This window comes from Pecten maximus, chromosome 7, assembly GCF_902652985.1.
Source record: "Pecten maximus chromosome 7, xPecMax1.1, whole genome shotgun sequence".
NCBI lineage: Eukaryota > Metazoa > Mollusca > Bivalvia > Pectinida > Pectinidae > Pecten > Pecten maximus.
In genome coordinates, this window is record NC_047021.1 from 8,956,155 (window position 1) to 8,977,084 (window position 20,930).

The window sequence follows — 20,930 nt, forward strand, 5'->3', positions numbered from 1 at the left end:
GCCCGGAAGATGCTTGACAAGGATAGTTAATTGCATCTCCTGGCACAGAAGAAGAACACGGATAGCGAGGGCACACAGGATGTGGGACCTGGTACCCCCCTGCCTCTCCAGATACGCGACAACTGTTGAGTTGTCCGTAGCCACACAAATCACCTTGGATTGCAAGATCCCCCGAAGAGACTGCAATGCCAATAGAACAGACCTCATCTCGAGCACGTTGATGTGCTCGGAGAGCTGTTCCCCAGACCACTCCCCCGACCGGCAATGCCCGTCGAGGTACGCCCCCCAACCCGTCATGGAAGCATCCGTGAACAGGGTCATAGTGGGAACGGGCTTGGACAAAGGAACCCCACGGAGAACGTTGTCCTGAAGGGTCCACCAACGGGCAAACTCCTTGACCGACTGGTCCAGAGGAATCCAAGCTTCCCAGTCCCTTGACGAAGGGACCCAATTGCCAAGAAGGAACATCTGGAGAGGTCTGATGTGAAGTCTCCCCAAGGGGACCACATCTGCCAGGGAGTTGAGAAATCCCAGGAAACTGAGAAACCAACGCACCTGGACCCGAGACCAGCCGATGAAAGTCAGGGCGAGATCCCTGGCTTTCTCGAACTTCTCCATTGGTGGAAGGGCAATGCCCTGAACCGTGTTAAAACGGTTTCCCAGGAAAACGAAATCCTGAGATGGGGTCACCTCCGACTTCTCCCTGGATGGAATGAAACCGACCTTTAGGAAGAGTTTCAGGACCAATCGGGTGTCCTGCAACAAGGATCTCCTCACTAGGTGAAGCATGAGGGAATCGTCGAAATAGATGTGAACATCTATTCCCCGAGAATGCAGGAATCCCACGACCACCTGCAGCAGCTTGGTAAACACCAAAGGTGCAGTCGTGAGCCCGAATGGCATGGCCCGGAACTGAAAGACCTTCCCGTTGCAAGTGAACCGGAGGAACTTCCGTGCCGACTTCTTGATGGGGATGTGGAAGTAGGCATCCTTCAAATCTATTGAAGTGGCCCACATTCCATCTCTCACGGAGGCGATTATGCCCCGAGGAGTCTCCATCTTGAAGTGAGGAGAATCTACGTGCCTGTTGAAGGCACTTAGATCTATGATCGGGCGCCACGCCCCGGACTTTTTCCGTACCAGAAACATTCTGGAATAGAAGCCGGGGGTGCACTCCGCCAAAGGTACCTCCTCGACCGCGCCCTTGACAAGCATGGTCCTTACTTCCTCCTGGAGAGCCAAAGCCTTTCCTGGATCCCCGGGAGGAGGAAAAAAGATTGGCCTTGACGCTAACGGCGGATCCCGCAAAAGCGGAATGCCTAGCCCCTCCTTGACCACAGACAAGGCCCAGGCGTCCTCCGTGATCTCCCTCCACTCTGGGAGGAAGGCGGATAGACGTCCCCCCACAGGAAGATCTGGCCGTGGCAGATCGAGCCCTTGCCAAGCAAGAGAGTCGTCTGCCAAGCCTGATCCTAATCCTGCGAGAGACGGACCGGAATCTGAAACGGGAGGACTGCACTCCTCCCGTACAAACTCCTCGTCTGAAAGGACCAAGGAGGGTAGAAGAGAGTCAGGAACTCTTCTTCTTACCCCCAGGAGGGTTCTTCCCTTTCTTACCTTTCCCTTTGTTGCCCTTGAAGGAAGGCTTCGCCTTTGGCTGAGCAAAAGTTTGCGTAGCCGAAGGTTTTGCCTTCTTCTTAGGAGGCGCTGACCCCTGCGAGGTGCGGGCCTTCTCAGCCTGAATCCTCTTCACCAAAAGTGCTGAGGCGACTGAGTCCTCCTTCAAATCCTTCTGAACAGAAGGAAGGGACCCTCCAAAAAGAGTGGACCCAGAGAAGGGGGCAGTCAACAACCGGGAGCGGTAAGGTTCATTGACCGGGCGGTTTTTCAAAACTGAAAAACGCCTAGCCAACAAGACATTGACCAGCAAAGACACCTGCAAGGCTGCCAGAGCTCTCAATGCCCCGTTCAGGGCAGAGGTCATCCTGTCCTGGATGTCGGCCTGTTCTGTCTCGGAAATCCGACCCTCAGGCACATCGGAAACCCTATACAGACAAACTGTCAGAAAGTCTATATATGACAGAATCTGGATGGAAAGACGCAGCAGTCTCTCCATCTTGTGGTGCTCTTTAGATCCAAACACCACCTGATCCACTGACTTACCGGGCCAAGCCGCCAGCTCTCTCGATTCCAGTCTAGCTGGTTGAGAAACAAGCAGGCCATCATGTGTGGCATAGTCAGAGGGATGAACCTCAGACAGGTCACCAACACTGAGCTGCAACCCAGCAAACCCAGGCGTACGGGTTGAAGACGAATTCTTCTCCAGAACCCGTGACTGGGCAGTGGCCAGAGCTGAAGACACAATAGTGCCTTCTGGCAGAGAGCGGTCCGACTGGGCGGATGCTCTAGGAGCCACCAAGGAACCCAAAAGGGTGGTGGACTCCGGGATAGATGACGCAGAAGGAGGTGGGCAAACCTTCTCCCCGAGAATCCGGGAAACGTCGGCCCTAAGGGCCCGCATACCGGACAAGACGTGCTGGGCCTCAGCCTCAGCAGCCTCAGGGTCACCCTCATCCTGGGAATCCCCACCTAGAGGATCATCATCAGACGACCCGGACAGACCAGCGTCTATGTCCGAGCACCCAGGAGAGAGATGAACGACATCCTCCTCATCTGCCATACCCGCGTCCTCACAGTCCATAGCCTCCACACTAGCGGGACATGAAGTCTCGACTGCATGGAACGGGCCAGCCATAGGAACCAATTCAGGAGAATCCTGAAGGGGCTCCACAAAACGGCGTTTAGGTGCAGATCGCCTAACAACCGTGGCTGCAGGCTTAGACTTAGAAGTCACAGCCCTGCCCTTGGACCCGGAGACAAACGAGTCCGCACGCGAGGCAGAAGTCCTAAAGGTGCGGCAAACCTTCTTAGGACCGGCCACAGTGGCCCCCGAAGAAGCAGAGCGCTGGAGGGGGTCAGCGGAACTGCCAAAACGTCTCCGTGAGGGGGAGACCAAACCCCAAGGGTTCCAAGCAGGAAAAGCCATAGGGTTAAAACCATATCCCTGAGGAAATGGAAAATATCCCGCGGGTTGGGAGTGACCCCAGAACTGGTCAAACTGACCCGCCTGAGACTGGGGCTGGCCACCCAGTCCGAAAGACATGGGTGGACCACCACTCCCACCAGGTGGAAACCCGGACATGTGCGGGCTAGGCCCGCAACTGCCGGGATGCTGACGATACCCAAAACCATCCGCAGGCTGGCTTGGGTGGCCCAAGGATGGTTGCCCGCAGGCAACCCTATACCCTGAACCAGAGGGAAACGGCGCCTGGAACCCAGTCGCCTGTCCAGCAAAACACTCCCGTGGGAGAACACCCCCTGGGAAACCCGAACCAGCACACTCCGGGCTGGACCTAATAGGACCAGGGCCGGGTAACTGGCCAGGATGAAAAGCCGGACCAGAATTGATGCAGGAATAAGACAGCTGCGCATCCCTTACCCCAGTGGAAGTGGACAATCCCGCAAGAAAATCCGTAACCCCTGGACCTGAACTCGGAGGAACAGGCCCTGCATCAAAACTGCCCCCATCGACAACACCACCTGGATTGCCGAGATCACTGACCAAACCAGTGACCGGCGGCTGAAATTCCCTACCCAAAGGCAAGCTCGAAAGCTTACGGGAATTGTCAGCCAATTCGACCCTGGGCAGAGTTAAACCAGGGTCGGGATGTCCCTCCCCTACTCCAGGGAGTTCCTGAATGGGAAGGACCACCCTCCCGTCACGAGAAGAACCCGACGACACGGGAGCTCCCGAGATAGGAACAACAGAGTTGACAACCGACTCAGAGCCGGGAGCAACATTCTTAACATGCTTCCCTCTCTTGCCGGAAGATAAAGACGAATCCTTCCTACGGGAAGAAGAGGGTCGCCCAGGTGCTGAGAAACCCCGTCATGAGGTTCGTCCTGAGTAGTAACGCACGGCAAATCCTCATGACCGGAACGATCAAGGGAACATATTTCATTAGAATCCCGTTCTCCGTAGAGATAGGAACGCTCATGAGACGAACCCCGTCGTAGTCCCGAACGAGACATACTACCTACTAGCACACGACGTTTGTATTCAAAAAAACAACAAACACGTAAAAAACAAACTAAAACATACAACGTACGTAAACAAGAATGAACTTTACATGCAGTGTAAAACAGGAACGATGTCAAAAAAAACAACGAAAAACTGCTACAAACGGCCGAACAAAGACCGGCGATTTACAAACGACAGCGACTGCAAAACAATGGCGGACCACGTGGTACACCGCCCGCACACGTGGAATGTAAACACCGGCCGAAAACGGCACAAAACAAAAATATGTATATACAAAATGTATGTAACTCAACGCAAAAGGGGAGATGGGCAAAAAGCAAACAAGCGTTGCCAAAATTTGACCAAATAGTCAAAACAAACAGCTAAATAACAATGTTGGGATATCCACAAACTATGAGCCGTCAGCTATCAGCAAGCGCCATAAAGGAAAGAGGATGGGAGATCACTCTGTTGCGTAATCATTAAGATACAGGTCACGTGACGGTAGGGAGGGCGGGATTTTTGAATCTTGTTTTTTGGGGATACAAAGATGGGTGTAAGTGATGAATATGCATACTAAAGTTATGGTAATTATTACTGAAATGAAAGTGCACATCATGTGTGTAGGCTACCTCACGAAAAGTGGGACCACGCACCAAAAGTTAACCGACCCCGTCAGACACAAGCTGATCACCGAAGACCTCATACTCGGGGCATCAATTAGAATATAATTAGCGGCAGTCTACTGTACCGAACTCATTGAATTTTGTAAATACCTGTGTACCTGAGGAGTGTCCAGTTCACCTGCTGACATAGCGGTGTCCTGGGGCGTTAATTAATTAGTTACATCGTTGTCATGCCTGACTGCCTATGATTTGTTGCATTGGCCAGTTTACCTGGGTATCTCACCTGTGCACAATATTATCGGTATCAAGAATATAACAGAACATATGACACGTTAGTTTCTCTGTACAGACACTTATGCATGTGTGCCATCATGTGCACTGTGAAAGAGTACGATGTTGCAGTAATCATAATAATAATTAAATAAAAATATATAACAACAACTAAAATATATATATATAATAATATCGATAGGATTTCTCATGATATCGTAGGCGGCCTAATAACTTTATTCGACATTTTTCTTCTTCGTTCACTTGGCCCTACTATACACATGTATACCCACCGCCAGGCGGCGCTCCCTTCAGTTTAGCGGGAGATTTGTATTACAAGTGGCGGCCATTTTGTTTGTTTACGGAAACGTGATGAAAGCTTAGACCTAGAACAAAATCACGTTATATATACAGTACGGTATATATTGGCGACATTTAATTTCCCCACTCACGGAATACAATCGACAAACTGGGAACAGAATATCAAATTTCGTCTAGCTTTTGGCGACTTATGATACCCCTTTCACCGGCAAACACTGAATTATCGGACAACATGAAATCAGGGTAAGTTATGTTCTAATTTGTCTTCGAATCGCAGATTTTGTCGCTCTCGCGATCGTCATACATTAAACAACATTGAGTGAATCTGTTCATATGAAATACTTCATGTTTCAGGACTAAATTCACCAGCATTCATGATCCTCGGACCACCCGCCCCCTATGCACAGCCGATTTATAAATGTTGCATCTTTCAATCGTAAGTTTAATTTGCTTGCCAAGTGATTATTTTTTAATCCTTCACCTTCACATTCAGGGTCAATATTATGATATATTTAAAATGGATTCACACATATATGTGGCCATACACGTTTTTCGTTTATGGCGTTTGGTATGAACGTCCCAAAGTATATATAATATACTTCGTTTTTCAATGGATTTTCTTGAAATTCGATCCACTATATATTGGGGTAGGCAATAATTCGTCAGCTATTTTACCTGATAATTTTTTTCATGTTTTCCCGTACATTTGTTACTATTTTTTACTGAAATAGACGAATATATGCACCATAATTTATGGTAAGTATGAACATTTTGTTCTTTATTCCTAATTATACGCACAACACTATTTTTTTTTAAATGTAATTAACATGCAATTAATATCTACGGAATCGGCTACGGTAAATTAAATATATATAGAAATGAGAGGGATTGTTACTTGTTGTGTGCGTGAAATTTCAAGGAAATCCAATAAAATAAAGTCCTAATTGAAAATTTGTCAAAGTATACGCATTTGAAATAGATCTACAAAGTAAAATCTATATACAATTTTAGCACATTTTATTTATTATACATAGACCATTGGAAAATTTGAGAAGAATCTTTCTTCTTTTATTTTATGTGAATTCATTTAAAATGTTTTATTGCTGAATTAACACACATTGATTACTCTCACCATCAGTTTCCCTTTTAAGTTGATCATCCCCGCCCCCAATATATTAGCTTGTATGCAATGCAAGATGGCTGACAGGCTGTCATTTTGAATTTTATAATTTTGAAGTTTCTCAGAAAGTTATTTATGGATCTTATTCAAAAGAAACATTTTAGGCTTCTGTTTTCAAATTAATAAGATCTAGAAGAAGAGAAAAGTGATTCCTTATTTGGGAATCACTTTTCTCTTCCTTCTTAGGCTAAAGAACAGTCTTGTATATATGATATATATAAAATTGATATTTATATAATAATCATACAATTACATGATATCTCTGGGGGTATCTTCTTTTTGATTTGACATGATAAGTTGTGTTTGTTAGCCTATAGTAATTACTTCTGTCTCCCAGCCCTTCTAGAATTTATTGACAAATTTACACGAAATGGGCCAGGTACAGTTCACAAAATTATGTCAAAACCCAGGGTCAAAGCTCATGAAGGTCATTAGATTGAAAGGTCAAGGTAATTTTTTTTTCTTTTCATCAATATTTTGTTTTGGCATGATGAAGCAAATTTAGTTGGAATTAAACTAGGTGTAAACTGACAAGGTCAAGGTCAAATTTTGCGTTTTTTCACTGATTAAATATTTTGTTTCAAGGCTAAAGCAAAGTTGGTCAGAATTAAACATTATAATAATGCATGGAGTCAACTGACCAAAGGTCAAGGTCACTTGGTCAAAGGCCAAGGTCAGATTTTGTTTCAATATAATTCCAACCAATATTACTCTGTGATTTAGGCAGATGGGTTCTTGATGATTATGGGAGATATATATTATTTATTGCCTCATGATGAAATTGATGGGGTCCTTTAAATTTTCAGTGTTCTAGTTAATAAATTATAATAACCCAATTAACTCTCAGCCTGTCCTAGTTATTAAGTTATTACACCAAAACCAGCGTTACAATATGTAAATAGATCACTAACTGTTTTCTTTTCTTTTCTTTTTGATGGACTATAGAGTGTCAATCCCAAGAAGAACCCTGATCAGCTCCTGGAAAAATCAGTGTTCTTGCAGTATTGTCAGTCAAATCTCAAGGAAAGGATCCCAGAAGAGGAACATTTACATTATTTCAGACTTTTTTCTTTCCTGTGTAACAATGCCTCAAACAGCTAACACATTTTATATAGTAAACAATACAATGTGTATTAATAACAGTCCAGTTAGAGTGCTGTGTTATGCAGTAAAAATACTTAATTCTTGATGACATGTTGGTTTTATGTTTACATTAAACGGTAGTTATAATATATACTAAAGAAACATAGTGGATAATGCCTTGTACAGGAGCAGGAGTATGACAGTGTAATAGTACATGACTGCTGCGTTCATCCATGGAAGGAGTCTGTTATTCGAAATAAAGCTTTCCATGAGGACGAAAAATAGTGCTTTTGTTAGTCTTTCAAGAAAATGTGCAAAGTGAAAGGAGATTTCCGTGATGTTTTATGAATAGTAATTCATTGGTCTAGAAGACATGTATTTAATAAGTATATTTCTGGATAAAAAAACATTCTGAAGCAAAATCTTTTTATATTTTTCTGTACCTTTTCCATACTTTTTCTGTAACTTTTCTATACCTTTTTTGTACCTTTTCAGTACCTTTTCAGTACCTTTTTCATACCTTTTTAGTCCCTTTTTTATAACTTTTTAGTACCTAGAAAAAGTTATAACTTTTTTGTACCTTTTTCATACCTTTATAGTACCTAGAAAAATTTATAACTTTTTTTTAACTTTTTAGTACCTAGAAAAAGTTATAACTTTTTTTTGTACCTTTTTTATACCTTTTCTGTACCTTTTTAGTACCTTTTTTGTAACTTTTTAGTACCTAGAAAAAGTTATAACTTTTTTTTAACTTTTTAGTACCTAGAAAAAGTTATAACTTTTTTGTACCTTTTTCATACCTTTTCTGTACCTTTTTTAGTACCTAGAAAAAGTTATAACTTTTTTGTACCTTTTTCATACCTTTTCTGTACCTTTTTAGTACCTAGAAAAAGTTATAACTTTTTTTTAACTTTTTAGTACCTAAATTATACCTATTTTTGTGTGAAATGTAACTTTTTTATACCTTTTTTGTACCTTTTTTATACCTTTTTTGTACCTAATAAAAGTTATAACTTTTTTTAGGTACAGAAAAGTTATCAAAAGTTATAACTTTTTAGTACTAGATTGGAACCGCTGTTTAAACATGGTTCCAATCTAGCATCAAAAGTTATAACTTTTTTGTACCTTTTTTTGGTATGGGTTTGTATACAGAAAACTTGCATTAAGGCAATTTGTTGTTCTCATTCATAATAAATACTTGAATCAATTTGCTCAGTGATAAACCTTTATACATTGATACATAGTATTGTTGTGGGTAAAGCTTTGTAAAGCCATTCTACACTGACTGTTCCAGTCACACCTAGGTATAATCTCCTATAAATAATCAGGAATACTCTGGGTACCCATTTAACCTGTTGTCTTCTGTACTAAATCCCCCTGGGTTTATCCTCGGTAAAATGTGCTATCATTTGGAGACAAGAAGACTGTGCTAATCGCCCTCATCACAGTAACTGATCAGAGAATACCCATCAAAACAGCTTATTCTTGTCACACTATCACCAGCCCTGTACAGTTTCTATAAGTACACTACCTTGTAGACATATGTCAGTACTTCAAACTGCTACCACAACAGGTTTGGAAAGAGTTTCCAGTCATTGAGAGCCTGTACAAAGAGATGTCACTACCAGTCCTTTATACTGTTAAAATCTTAATTAATTAGAGGTTTAAGGAGATACCTTGGTTCATTGACCCCAGCCCTGTGTCTGTATGGGATGATAACACTTTGTCATTGACTGAATTCTATCTAAGCATGCAAATCATCATAACAATGGGACAAAATCTTGGTCTAGGAGATTGGCTTAAAAGACATTCTCCTACTATACCATAGTGCAATTGTCATGTCTTAGAAAATGTTCTACAATTTCAAATTAGAAAAAATTGATCAGTATGGATTTAGATTATCATTGTGACACGGCCACCCAAATCTGTAATGAATGTGCATATTCAGCAGAAAAGGTGTAGGGTGTGTATTTATTGAGTTTTACAACCATTTAAAATACTTTCAGTCATGGTTTGGTATAGCCATTTGAAAATATGTTCAGACATAGTTCATAACAGCCATTTAAAAATGAAAATGTACTTTTAGTCATGGTTCAGTACAGCCAGCAATTTAAATATATTTTCAGTTATGGTTCATTTCAGCCATTTAAAAATACTTTTAGTCATGGTTCATTTCAGCCATTCAAAAATACTTTTTGTCATAGTTCAGTACAGCCATTTTAAAATACTTTTTGTCATGGTTCAGTTCAGCCATTTAAAAATACTTTTAGTCATGGTTCATTTCAGCCATTCAAAAATACTTTTTGTCATAGTTCAGTACAGCCATTTTAAAATACTTTTTGTCATGGTTCAGTTCAGCCATTTAAAAATACTTTTAGCCATGGTTCAGTATACAGCCATTTAGATTTAAATACTTTTAGCCATGGTTCAGTACAGCCATTTAAATTTAAAAACTTTTAGCCATGGTTCAGTGCAGCCATTTAAATTTCAATACTTTTGGCCATGGTTCAGTACAGCCATTTAAATTTAAATACCTTTTGTCATGGTTTAGTACAGCCATTTAAATTTAAATACCTTTTGTCATGGTTCAGTACAGCTATTTGAATTGAAATACTTTTGGCCATGATTCAGTACAGCCATTTAAAACAAGTTTCAGCCAATGGCTGAATCTTCGTGAGACTTCATGTTTTAAAACTGAAAGTTTAAGCATTTTGCTATGGATGCAGCAGCCATTTAACTTTGAGAACATTAATTTTAGATCTTCTGTCAGTGTTAACACTAGACCTTGGTACATATTAATTTTAGATCTTCTGTCAGTATTAACACTAGTCTTTGGTACTTGTTAATTTTAGATCTTCTGTCAGTGTTAACACTAGACCTTGTTACTTATTAATTTTAGATCTTCTGTCAGTGTTAACACTTGACCTTGGTACTTGTTAATTTTAGATCTTCTGTCAGTGTTAACACTTGACCTTTGATACTTGTTAATTTTAGACCTCCTTTAACACTAGACTTTGGTACTTGTTAATTTTAGATCTTCTGTCAGTGTTAACACTAGACCTTGGTACTTGTTAATTTTAGAATTTCTGTCAGTGTTTGTACTAGACCTTGGTACTTGTTAATTTTAGATCTTCTGTCAGTGTTAACACTAGACCTTGGTACTTGTTAATTTTAGACCTCCTTTAACACTAGACCTTGGTACTTGTTAATTTTAGAATTTCTGTCAGTGTTAACACTAGACCTTGGTACTTGTTAATTTTAGAATTTCTGTCAGTGTTAACACTAGACTTTGATACTTGTTAATTTTAGACCTCCTTTAACACTAGACCTTTGGTACTTGTTAATTTTAGATCTTCTGTCAGTGTTTGTACTAGACCTTGGTACTTGTTAATTTTAGACCTCCTTTAACACTAGACCTTTGATATTTGTTAATTTTAGATCTTCTGTCAGTGTTAACACTAGACCTTGCTACTTGTTAATTAACCTTCCTTTGGTGTAAGGATCTTTAACCCTTTAACAACAATAAAACTTCTGTATGATAGCTCATATTTATGAAAATCAAATTAGTCTAGAAAAAAAGAGAATTCAAAAATATTTTTTTTAGAGATATTATTTTGAGAAAAGAGGTTTATAAATGTACTGTTCTCAGGCTTGATAAATAAGAACGGTAGTTAAATCATCAATGGAAATTTCAAGAAGAAAGCGAATATGAATCCACAATTAATGAGTAAGGTTTTGGTTGTAACATGAAAGATGATGATGATTAATTGTAGAAGAGGAAACTAATTGGAAGAATAAAATCAGACAATGTTTATTTTCAATTAGTAGAATCTTTCCAAATAATCATCATTTACAATTGGCGTCTCCAACATGATCTGACCATATCAGGCTCTGGTGTGTGTGCTATATGGCAGTGACATGTTTATGTTAGAAACTCATAAAATTAGGTCCTCATTTAACTTGGCCATATTGGCATCACAGATTTACTGCCTGCCATAGTAATGTAAACATGGAATAGCCCCATCATTTTAGTCCTGTCTGTCACATGTACCTTAAACATTGGATATGTAGCACCCTAGTTTTATCACTAATTGTCACAGTACTGCTAACATAAACAGCAGAATCTCTAATGTCTTTTTTCCAGTAAGAAAACAAACTATTTCATCAATTAAAAAAAGATAATTATTTTGCACTTCTTCTTTTCAGTTTTGCAGAAACAATTTATTTCTCCCATCATGAAAAATAATTAAATAAAAAAATAATTCAGCATTTATTTTCAAATGATATTTGAATCTCATTTTAGTTGGTACTAATCTGATGTTCTTGGCATCTGATACAAACAGATGATTGAAAGAGTTGGTGATGAGGAAAAGTGACCACATATTGGACTGTTCTGAGGATTATCAGATACCAGTTATAAATGTATAATGTTCCACTGTTGATACACAGATAGAAATTGTCACACCTCGCTGCTCTAGAATGAGATTTTATCTCCTATATGAGGAATATACATTTATCAATGTCCAGTTTACAAAAGCACAGACTACAGACTGGATATGAGTTGTTTGCCACTATCTAAATAGTCCCCAAGGGATTCAGCCTGGACTATTGTGGAACATTCTATTTACCATAACCCTATGATGGGACCTGAGGGAAGAGGTGGGACAGATTATACTGCTACTATTGAGATAGTGAGCTATAATTATCAGACTATAGTTACATAGAGGGAGATAGGGAGCTATAATTATCATATCATAGTTATATAGAGAGAGACGGGGAGCTATAATTATCATACTAGATTATACGGGGAGCTATAATCATCATACCAGTTACATAGAGGGAGATAGGGAGCTATAATTATCATACCATAGTTACATAGACGGAGATGGAGAGCTATAATTATCAGACTATAGTTATATAGAGGGAGATAGAGAGCTATAATTATCATACTATAGTTACATAGAGGGAGATGGGGAGCTTTAATTATCATACTATAGTTGTATAGAGGGAGATAGGGAGCTATAATTATCATATCATAGTTATATAGAGGGAGATAGGGAGCTATAATTATCATATCATAGTTATATAGAGGGAGATAGGGAGCTATAATTATCATACCATAGTTACATAGGGGGAGATAGGGAACTATAATTATCATACCATAGTTACATAGAGGGAGATAGGGAGCTATAATTATCATACCATAGTTACATAGAGGGAGATAGGGAACTATAATTATCATACCATAGTTACATAGACGGAGATGGAGAGCTATAATCATTATACCATAGTTACATAGAGGGAGATAGGGAGCTATAATTATCATACTATAGTTATATAGAGGGAGATAGGGAGCTATAATTATCATACTATAGTTACATAGACGGAGATGGAGAGCTATAATTATCAGGCTATAGTTACATAGAGGTAGATGGGGAGCTATAATCATCATACTATACTGTAATTACATAGAGGGAGATAGGGAGCTATAATTATCATACTATAGTTATATAGAGGGAGATAGGGAGCTATAATTATCATACTATAGTTACATAGAGGGAGATAGGGAGCTATAATGAACATACTATACTGTAGTTACATAGAGGGAGAAAGGGAGCTATAATGAACATATTTTAGTTATCCTGATTATTTTCTTTTGATTGAATGCCATACTTGCACATGTTGGGAACAAAATGGTCTTGCTTTAAAAAGAATCCCAAGATTTCAGGGCTAATACATAAATATGTCCTTTCATTCATTTTAAATTTGCTGCATTTTCAGTACGGATCAGAACTAGGTCACCTGGGTATGCCACTGGTGAGATGTGGTATTATAAGTATGTGACATAGACATATGTAAAATTAACACATACCGCGTGAGTGACAACTGATAAAAGGATGTTGTTTATGTGTACGAGCAACAGCATATTCACCGCTACTACTGGCATTAGAGCAGAACATACAGACCAAAAGGTTTTGTTTTGTTTTTGTTTAACGTCCTATTAACAGCCAGGGTCATTTAAGGACTGCCAGGTTTGGAGGTGGCGGAAAGCCGGAGTTCCCGGAGAAAAACCACCGGCCTACGGTCAGTACCTGGCAACAGCTGCCCCACGTAGGTTTCGAACTCGCAACCCAGTGGTGGAGGGCTAGTGTTAAAGTGTCGGTATACCTTAACCACTCGGCCACCGCGACCAAAAGGACTGTATTGTTACTTTTTGTTTTATTCAGATGGACTGTATTTGTTTTGTCTGTCTTGGAATTAACATTTTTAAACTTTTCCAAATAATTTTGTATTTGACATAATGAACAGATGAAGTTCATCTAAATCACATAAAAAGATAACAGAGGGATTAAAAGTGTGGAAGATCAACATAGATGGATACGACTGCTGTTCTTTTACTCCAGTAGATGGAACTTACATAAACCTGTTACTAGATAAATATCTACAGTGATGTGCCCATGCCCATTGTGGCTGAGATATGATGTATACCAACACTGATGTTTAGCAGACATATTATAAGCTTGTGGCTGTGATTGTTTCCCTAACCATGGCATACTGCTACCTCCTCCCTCTACCCCCTCTGACCTCCTCCCAATGGCTACCTCCTCTCTCTACCTCCTCTGACCTCCTCCCTCTACCCTCTCTGATCTCCTCCCTCTACCCCCTCTGACCTCCTCCCAATGGTAACCTCCTCCCTCTACCCCATCTGACCTCCTCCCTCTACCCCATCTGACCCCTCCTCCCTCTACTCCCTCTGACCCCTCCTCCCTCTACCCCCTCTGACCTCCTCCTCTACCCCCCTCTGACCCCTCCTCCCTCTACTCCCTCTGACCTCCTCCCTCTACCCCCTCTGACCTCCTCCCTCTACCCCCTCTGACCCCTCCTCCCTCTATCCCCTCTGACCTCCTCCCTCTACCACCTCTGACCTCCTCCTTCTACCCCATCTGACCTCCTCCCTCTACCCCCCTCTGACCCCTCCTCCCTCTACTCCCTCTGACCTCCTCCCTCTACCCCCTCTGACCTCCTCTCTCTACCCCCTCTGACCTCCTCCCTCTACCCCATCTGACCCCTCCTCCCTCTACCCCATCTGACCCCCCTCCCTCTACCCCCTCTGACCTCCTCCCTCTACCCCATCTGACCCCTTCTCTCTCTACCCCCTCTGACCTCCTCCCTCTACTCCATCTGACCCCTCCTCCCTCTACCCCCTTTGAACTCTGCTTTTAGCCTTCTCAGAAACTTGTAAAATCACTATTTCTCAGAAATCTGAATGGTCAATTCATATGTCAAAGTCAAATAGACATTGTCCTTATGTTCTAGACAAGTCCCTTTAATTTCAACAGTTTTTGTTTTTTGTTTTTGTTTTTGTCTTTTTTTTTTTGGGGGGGGGGGGGGGGGGGGGGGACTGCCTTTTTATGCTTCTTATACTATTTCATTTTGCTGTCATCTCCTATTGCCTTCATTTTTTGTTTCTTCTATTTCCACAAACCTTCTCCTCCCTTCCTGTTCCCGATAGAAGCTGTGTGTATTGGTATACAGCATTCATCTGGTATAAGACATTTGATGATAACTTACAAGATAAACTGTTGGAGTAGGCACTTTAACCCAGCATGAGGATTGTAGAAGGTTTGATAAAGCGATAGATTTATTTGCAATCAGAAATATTTGAATTAATCACTGTCTATATTATTACTTATAGAATAAACAGCTGTCGTTTAGCCCCATGTAAACGACAATACAACATGATGATTTTCTGTGTATGGATAACCATCACAGTAGGCTCAATCTTGTTAGCTGTTTGATCAGCTAAATAGATGTATTTGTTAAATGATAATAATTGACTTCTCATTTATCCTCAGATAAGTTGGTGTTGGACAAGGAACCACCTACAGCCCATCATCCCCACTCCAAACCCCGCCACCGCTTCAAACCCCGCCACCCCTCCGAACCCCACCAACGCTCCAAACCCCACCACCCCTCCAAACCCCACCACCACCCCTCCTAACCCCGACCACACCTCCGAACCCCGCCACCCCTCCAAACACCACGACTGCTCCGAACCCAACCACCCCTCCAAACCCCACGACCCCTCCAAACCCCACGACCCCTCCAACTCCCACCACTGCTCCCAACCCCACCACCATCCCTCCAAACCCCACAACCCCTCCGAACCCCACCACCGCTCCAAACCCCACGACCACTCCGAACCCTGCCACCCCTCCGAACCCCACCACCGCTCCAAACCCCATGACCCCTCCAAACCCCACCACCGCTCCAAACCCCACCACCACCCCTCCAAACTCCACCACCCCTCCAAACCCCACCACTACCCCTCCAAACCCCACCACTCCTGCAAACCCCACCACCCCTCCAACTCCCACCACTCCTCCAACTCCCACCACTCCTCCAAACCCCACCACCCCTCCAACTCCCACCACTCCTGCAAACCCCACCACCCCTCCAAACCACACCAGCCCGCCAAACCCCACCACCCCTCCAAACCCCACCACCCCCCTCCTAACCCGACCACCCCTCCAAACTCCACCAACACCCCTCCAAACCCCACGACCGCTCCGAACCCCACCTTCCCTCCGAACCCCACCACCACCCCTCCAACTTCCACCACAGCTCCAAACCTCACCACCACTCCAAACCCCGCCACCCCTCCGAACCCCACCACCACTCCAAACCCCACCACCCTCCAACTCCCACCACTGCTCCAAACCCCACCACCACCCCTCCAAACCACACCAGCCCGCCAAACCCCACCACCCCCTCCTAACCCCGACCACCCCTCCAAACTCCACCACCATCCCTCCTAACCCCACCATCCCTCCTAACCCCAACACCCCTCCAAACCCCACCACCGCTCCACCCTTCCTAACCCGACCACCCTTCCAAACCCCACCACCACCCCTCGAAACCCCACCAACGCCCCTCGAAACCCCACCACCACCCCTCCAAACTCCACCAAACCACCACCACCCTTCCAAACCACCACCACCCCTCCAAACCCCACCACCCCTCCAAACTTCACCACCCCTCTTAACCCCACCATCACCCCTTCAAACTCCACCACCACCCCTCCAAACTCAACCACCACCCCTCCAAACCCCACCACCACCCCTCCAAACTCAACCTCCCCACCATCCCACCACCACCCCTCCAAACCCCACCACCACCCCTCCAAACTCCACCACCACCCCTCCAAACCCCACCACCACCCCTCCAAACTCCACCACCCCACCACCACCCCTCCAAACCCCACCACTGCTCACTATCTGCATTAATGGGTGAAGCAGTCAGTTTAGATACTGGAGGTCTCCCCATCCCTACTGGAGCTCACACCCATGACCTAACATTTCACAGCAGTACAGACTGGCAGTTTGTGATATCCACACATATTTGGGAATCCTTATCTGTTCTATCATGTATAATTCCTGCATCTTATCTAGAAAAGTAATCCTACTTTTACACTATTTAAGTCTTAATCATAGAAATTATAATCTAATTCTCATCCATTTGCTGCCGTGCAGTTTCCAGCACCACGTACAACAAAACAACAGTCCATACTGCCTTTAAACAAGTGCTCGGATGCTTCATAAACACTGCACATGAAATTGAATCTTTTGCTTGACTGGCTATGAATTAAAATCTCGCTATACCTCAATCTTCTGATACCTAATGATTGAGTCAAAGAAAATCTTATTCCAATTTATTGGAATAGCGATGCAAAAGAATGATAGCAAAACACACTTCACCCGATATTTTCATTAACGGTTTTGTTCGGTTTTGAGCTAATTATATATGATCACCAGTATTATATCTAGGACAAAAATAGGATTTTGATGAAAGTTGTTATTGACATTGTTGGTTAGATAGTGTTTTGGTGGATCATATAGCAGGATTCTGCCTTCCCATTCAATTATCAAATGTGCTGCAAGCTACAGTCTGCATTAATTGATAATTACATGTACTTTACGTCATGTAAAATATTTAACAAAATTGGTAGGTATAAGGGAATCACAAAGGATGAGCACATTTGTATCCATAACAAATCTATGTTTAGATATCCCTGGACCGTAGTCGTCACGTACGTACGTAGGAAACAAATGATGTCAATTTTGGTTCACAAATTGTTTTTGATTGGGGAGATTTGTGTGGATTGATATTTACCATCTAACTTTCTGTATTAGTCGATGTAAAGTGACCTTTTGCAGACTAGAAAGTGGTGAGAAACAGCTTGGAAAGGTATCGACATGAAGCTTCAGATAGCCAGCATCAACATCTCTTGATTATTGATTGGGACATGAGAAACGGAACATCAATGTTAAAGGCAATTGAAAACACGTCAGTTGAGAAGAAAATCCATCTATATACAAGTATTGGGCAAATTGAAGTATCATTTCAAATCCTTAATACATCTCGAAGGTTGATGAGAAAAATAATAATGGGAGAATCTGTCTAGAGATAGAGACGTTGAGTATTGGTGTGACAGCCACCACTGGTGTCAGCTTACTGGTCCATAACTTATACAACACTTTCAAGGGGCTGTAATGAACCTATACAAATTTTAACTTCTAATTCAATATGTTTAGCTGAAAACTACAAGAATAAAGTTAGATGAAATATTGTTACTTTGTAATCTGGACTATTTGGTGTATAGACCAAATGTGAAAAGTGATGTTCAGCTAACTATGCTGCAAGCAATCAAGCACAAGTGCCATGGCTGAGTCCATAGTTGTTTGTTGGCTATACAGTCAATTCTATGTAACGAGGTATATTTTCCATGTTAATTAAGCTAGAAAATGAAGTCTAGGGATGACTGAGGGTGACATTTAATTAATTTGTCATGACTGAGGTCGGGCTTCATAGACAAGATGGCTTAGTTTGCTATCTCTATGGTCCTCTGATCAGCTGGTTTGTTGGTCCATTTTACTGGGTGATATTAACAAGGATGTAGATTGCAGCTGCAGCCCATTGCATGGTATTACAATGCTGTACTTTCATCAATTCATCAAGATCAGACTCATAAAAATATCACTGACATTTAAATATAAGTACATTACAGTACAGTCACATTTAAATGTTGTAGCACAATGATTGATATAATTATTTCAACACTCCACTTACAGACACCAATGTTGATGCACCTGTCTCTGTATTGTTATCCATGTCCCTAAAATTACTGTCTATTTTTACATACCAAGTATTTATATATATAAATATGACCTCAGGAAATTGCATTTAAAGAGTTATGAATGCAATTATGAGTGACAGTTTGACTTAATCTTCCTCCTGGTTCCAATAATTTTCTATAGGCCAGAAGCCAAGCTATAAGCTAGATGTCTGATGAGGGTGAAGGAGTGTATAGTCCCCACCACATCACACTTAAATACAACCCTGGCCATGATATACCAAATCCATTCACATTCATTTTTACCAGCCTGAAGAACATATGTTTTATAATTCAGAACGCAAAAATATTGAAGTGATGTAATGTATCTACAGGAGTATATAAGTGGTACTGATGATGTAGACATGTCAACATTACAGGCATATTGTAAGGTTCGTGGAATTTGAAATATAAATTTTGAACACAGTGTTTAAAATATTGATAATTTTCACAAAACACAAGTTTCTTTCACATTTCAGCCATATCAGTCTGATTGATATAAGCACATTTACAAAAGATATTCCCCAAAAAGGCGCTCTCTTGAAAATACACTGGAAAGGTATGCCTAGGTTATAAGTAATCTCTAAAATACAATTACAAGACCCCTTCGAAATAAATCTATTGTAAAAAATATATCTACAAAAGAAATATCTATAATATACAGTCTACACTCGACCTATCGCCACCCGAATCTACCGCCACCCTCGCATACTGCCATCTAAACCTTTGGAACGGATTTCCCTCCTATACAATTCCCTTGTTAAATTCGCCACCCTCGCATACCGCCATCTCCTGTGTTTGTTAAAATGCAAATGTCCTGAATAGCTATATATTTCCCTCGACGAAATCACCATTTTGTTCTGTTTTTGGTGAACAAGGAACTCTTTTAAGTGTTCTATTTATAGACAGGACATTTCCTGTTTTCACTTGCAAATTGTACAGGTGACATAGCTTTACGCTTGGATGATTTTCTATCGCTGAGGTAGCTTGAGGTAGCTTGAGGTAGCTTGATTTCTACTCACTTTGAGTTCCTACTGTGTATTGTATGAACGTTTGGCTTCGTCAGTCTAGGTGAAAAAGCCACTGCCGAATACTTCTGGATAAAGTTCAACAGATAATAACGGATGGCAAGTGGCAAAAGCAGATCAATGACTACATTTTGTATTTCCAGAAATTTGTGACATATATAAAAATGTAGCCTATAGAATATTTGACTAACATTTTTATTATCTACGTGTACACATTGTAAATCGTGTAACGTTATTATGGCGAGATTATCTCGTGTAGATGAACCAAAAACGCAAACTTAAGGAAATGATAAATGTATTAAAATCAATACAATACATTTGTTAATTACAATACTCAGCTTGTATTTAATGAAATGCTGGTAATGCAATCTGTTAAACAATTTCATGGTTGCAAATTTCATAATTGGATACTATCACCACCCTCGTTATACCGCCATAGCTGCTGTGGACGAAATGTGGCGATATAACGAGGGTAGGCGGTACGGTGTAGCAATGTTGAAGATATCTCAAATTTCAGTGGATTTTGAATCAATAGACAATAGGATATAAAACTGAAAAGGTCATACATTCTCTCATGTGGTGGATTTAAAGATTCTCTGCAAAAACAGTACTTTCACATGAAGTGTGTAATAAAATGTTCTCAAAGTAACAAGAGTTTACGATGCTACAATGTAATGATCCTTTGGTTTTTGCTGAAGTACATGTCTGATAGAAAAAGTTGGATGTCACTGGCCAAGCCCTAGAGGGACATTTGACCGCTGCCACGGAAGAAATATCAAATTAATTCTAGACGGCTGCCTGGATTAAATGTCAAGTGCAAAGAGCGAGTGAACAATAAAGAATTCTTTAAAATTCAATTCATCTTGATAATCGGTAGTACAGATTCTTAATGGAATGAGGAAATCACCAATTACAGCTGCTAATTAACAAATAGTATTTTAATAGTTAATTATTGTGTTTTGAAAATGTTAGATTGTTCAGGACTGATGCACTCTACACATGCCTTGTTCATGTTTAATATCTGATATATGTTACATTGTTGAGAACAACTTGTTCATGTATAAGATTAAATATGTTACATAGTTGAAAACAACTTGTTCATGTATAACATTAAATATGTTATATTGTTGAGAACAACTTATTCATGTATAACATTAAATATGTTACA

General features: G+C 41.3%; 1 protein-coding gene and 1 long non-coding RNA gene across 2 annotated transcripts; both read left to right on the plus strand.

The window, feature by feature from the left end:
• Positions 1-4,698: 4,698 nt before the first annotated feature.
• LOC117331524 lies at positions 4,699-7,843 on the plus strand. The gene is made up of 3 exons (XR_004533568.1): positions 4,699-5,541; positions 5,653-5,734; positions 7,424-7,843. It is a non-coding gene; the product is annotated as an uncharacterized LOC117331524 (long non-coding RNA).
• A 7,325-nt stretch (positions 7,844-15,168) lies between these two features.
• Positions 15,169-16,855, plus strand: LOC117331039 (proline-rich extensin-like protein EPR1). Its single transcript, XM_033889631.1, has 2 exons — positions 15,169-15,184; positions 15,423-16,855. Exons 1-2 carry the CDS (start codon positions 15,169-15,171, stop codon positions 16,853-16,855), a joined length of 1,449 nt encoding a protein of 482 aa, XP_033745522.1.
• The last annotated feature ends 4,075 nt before the right edge of the window (positions 16,856-20,930 follow it).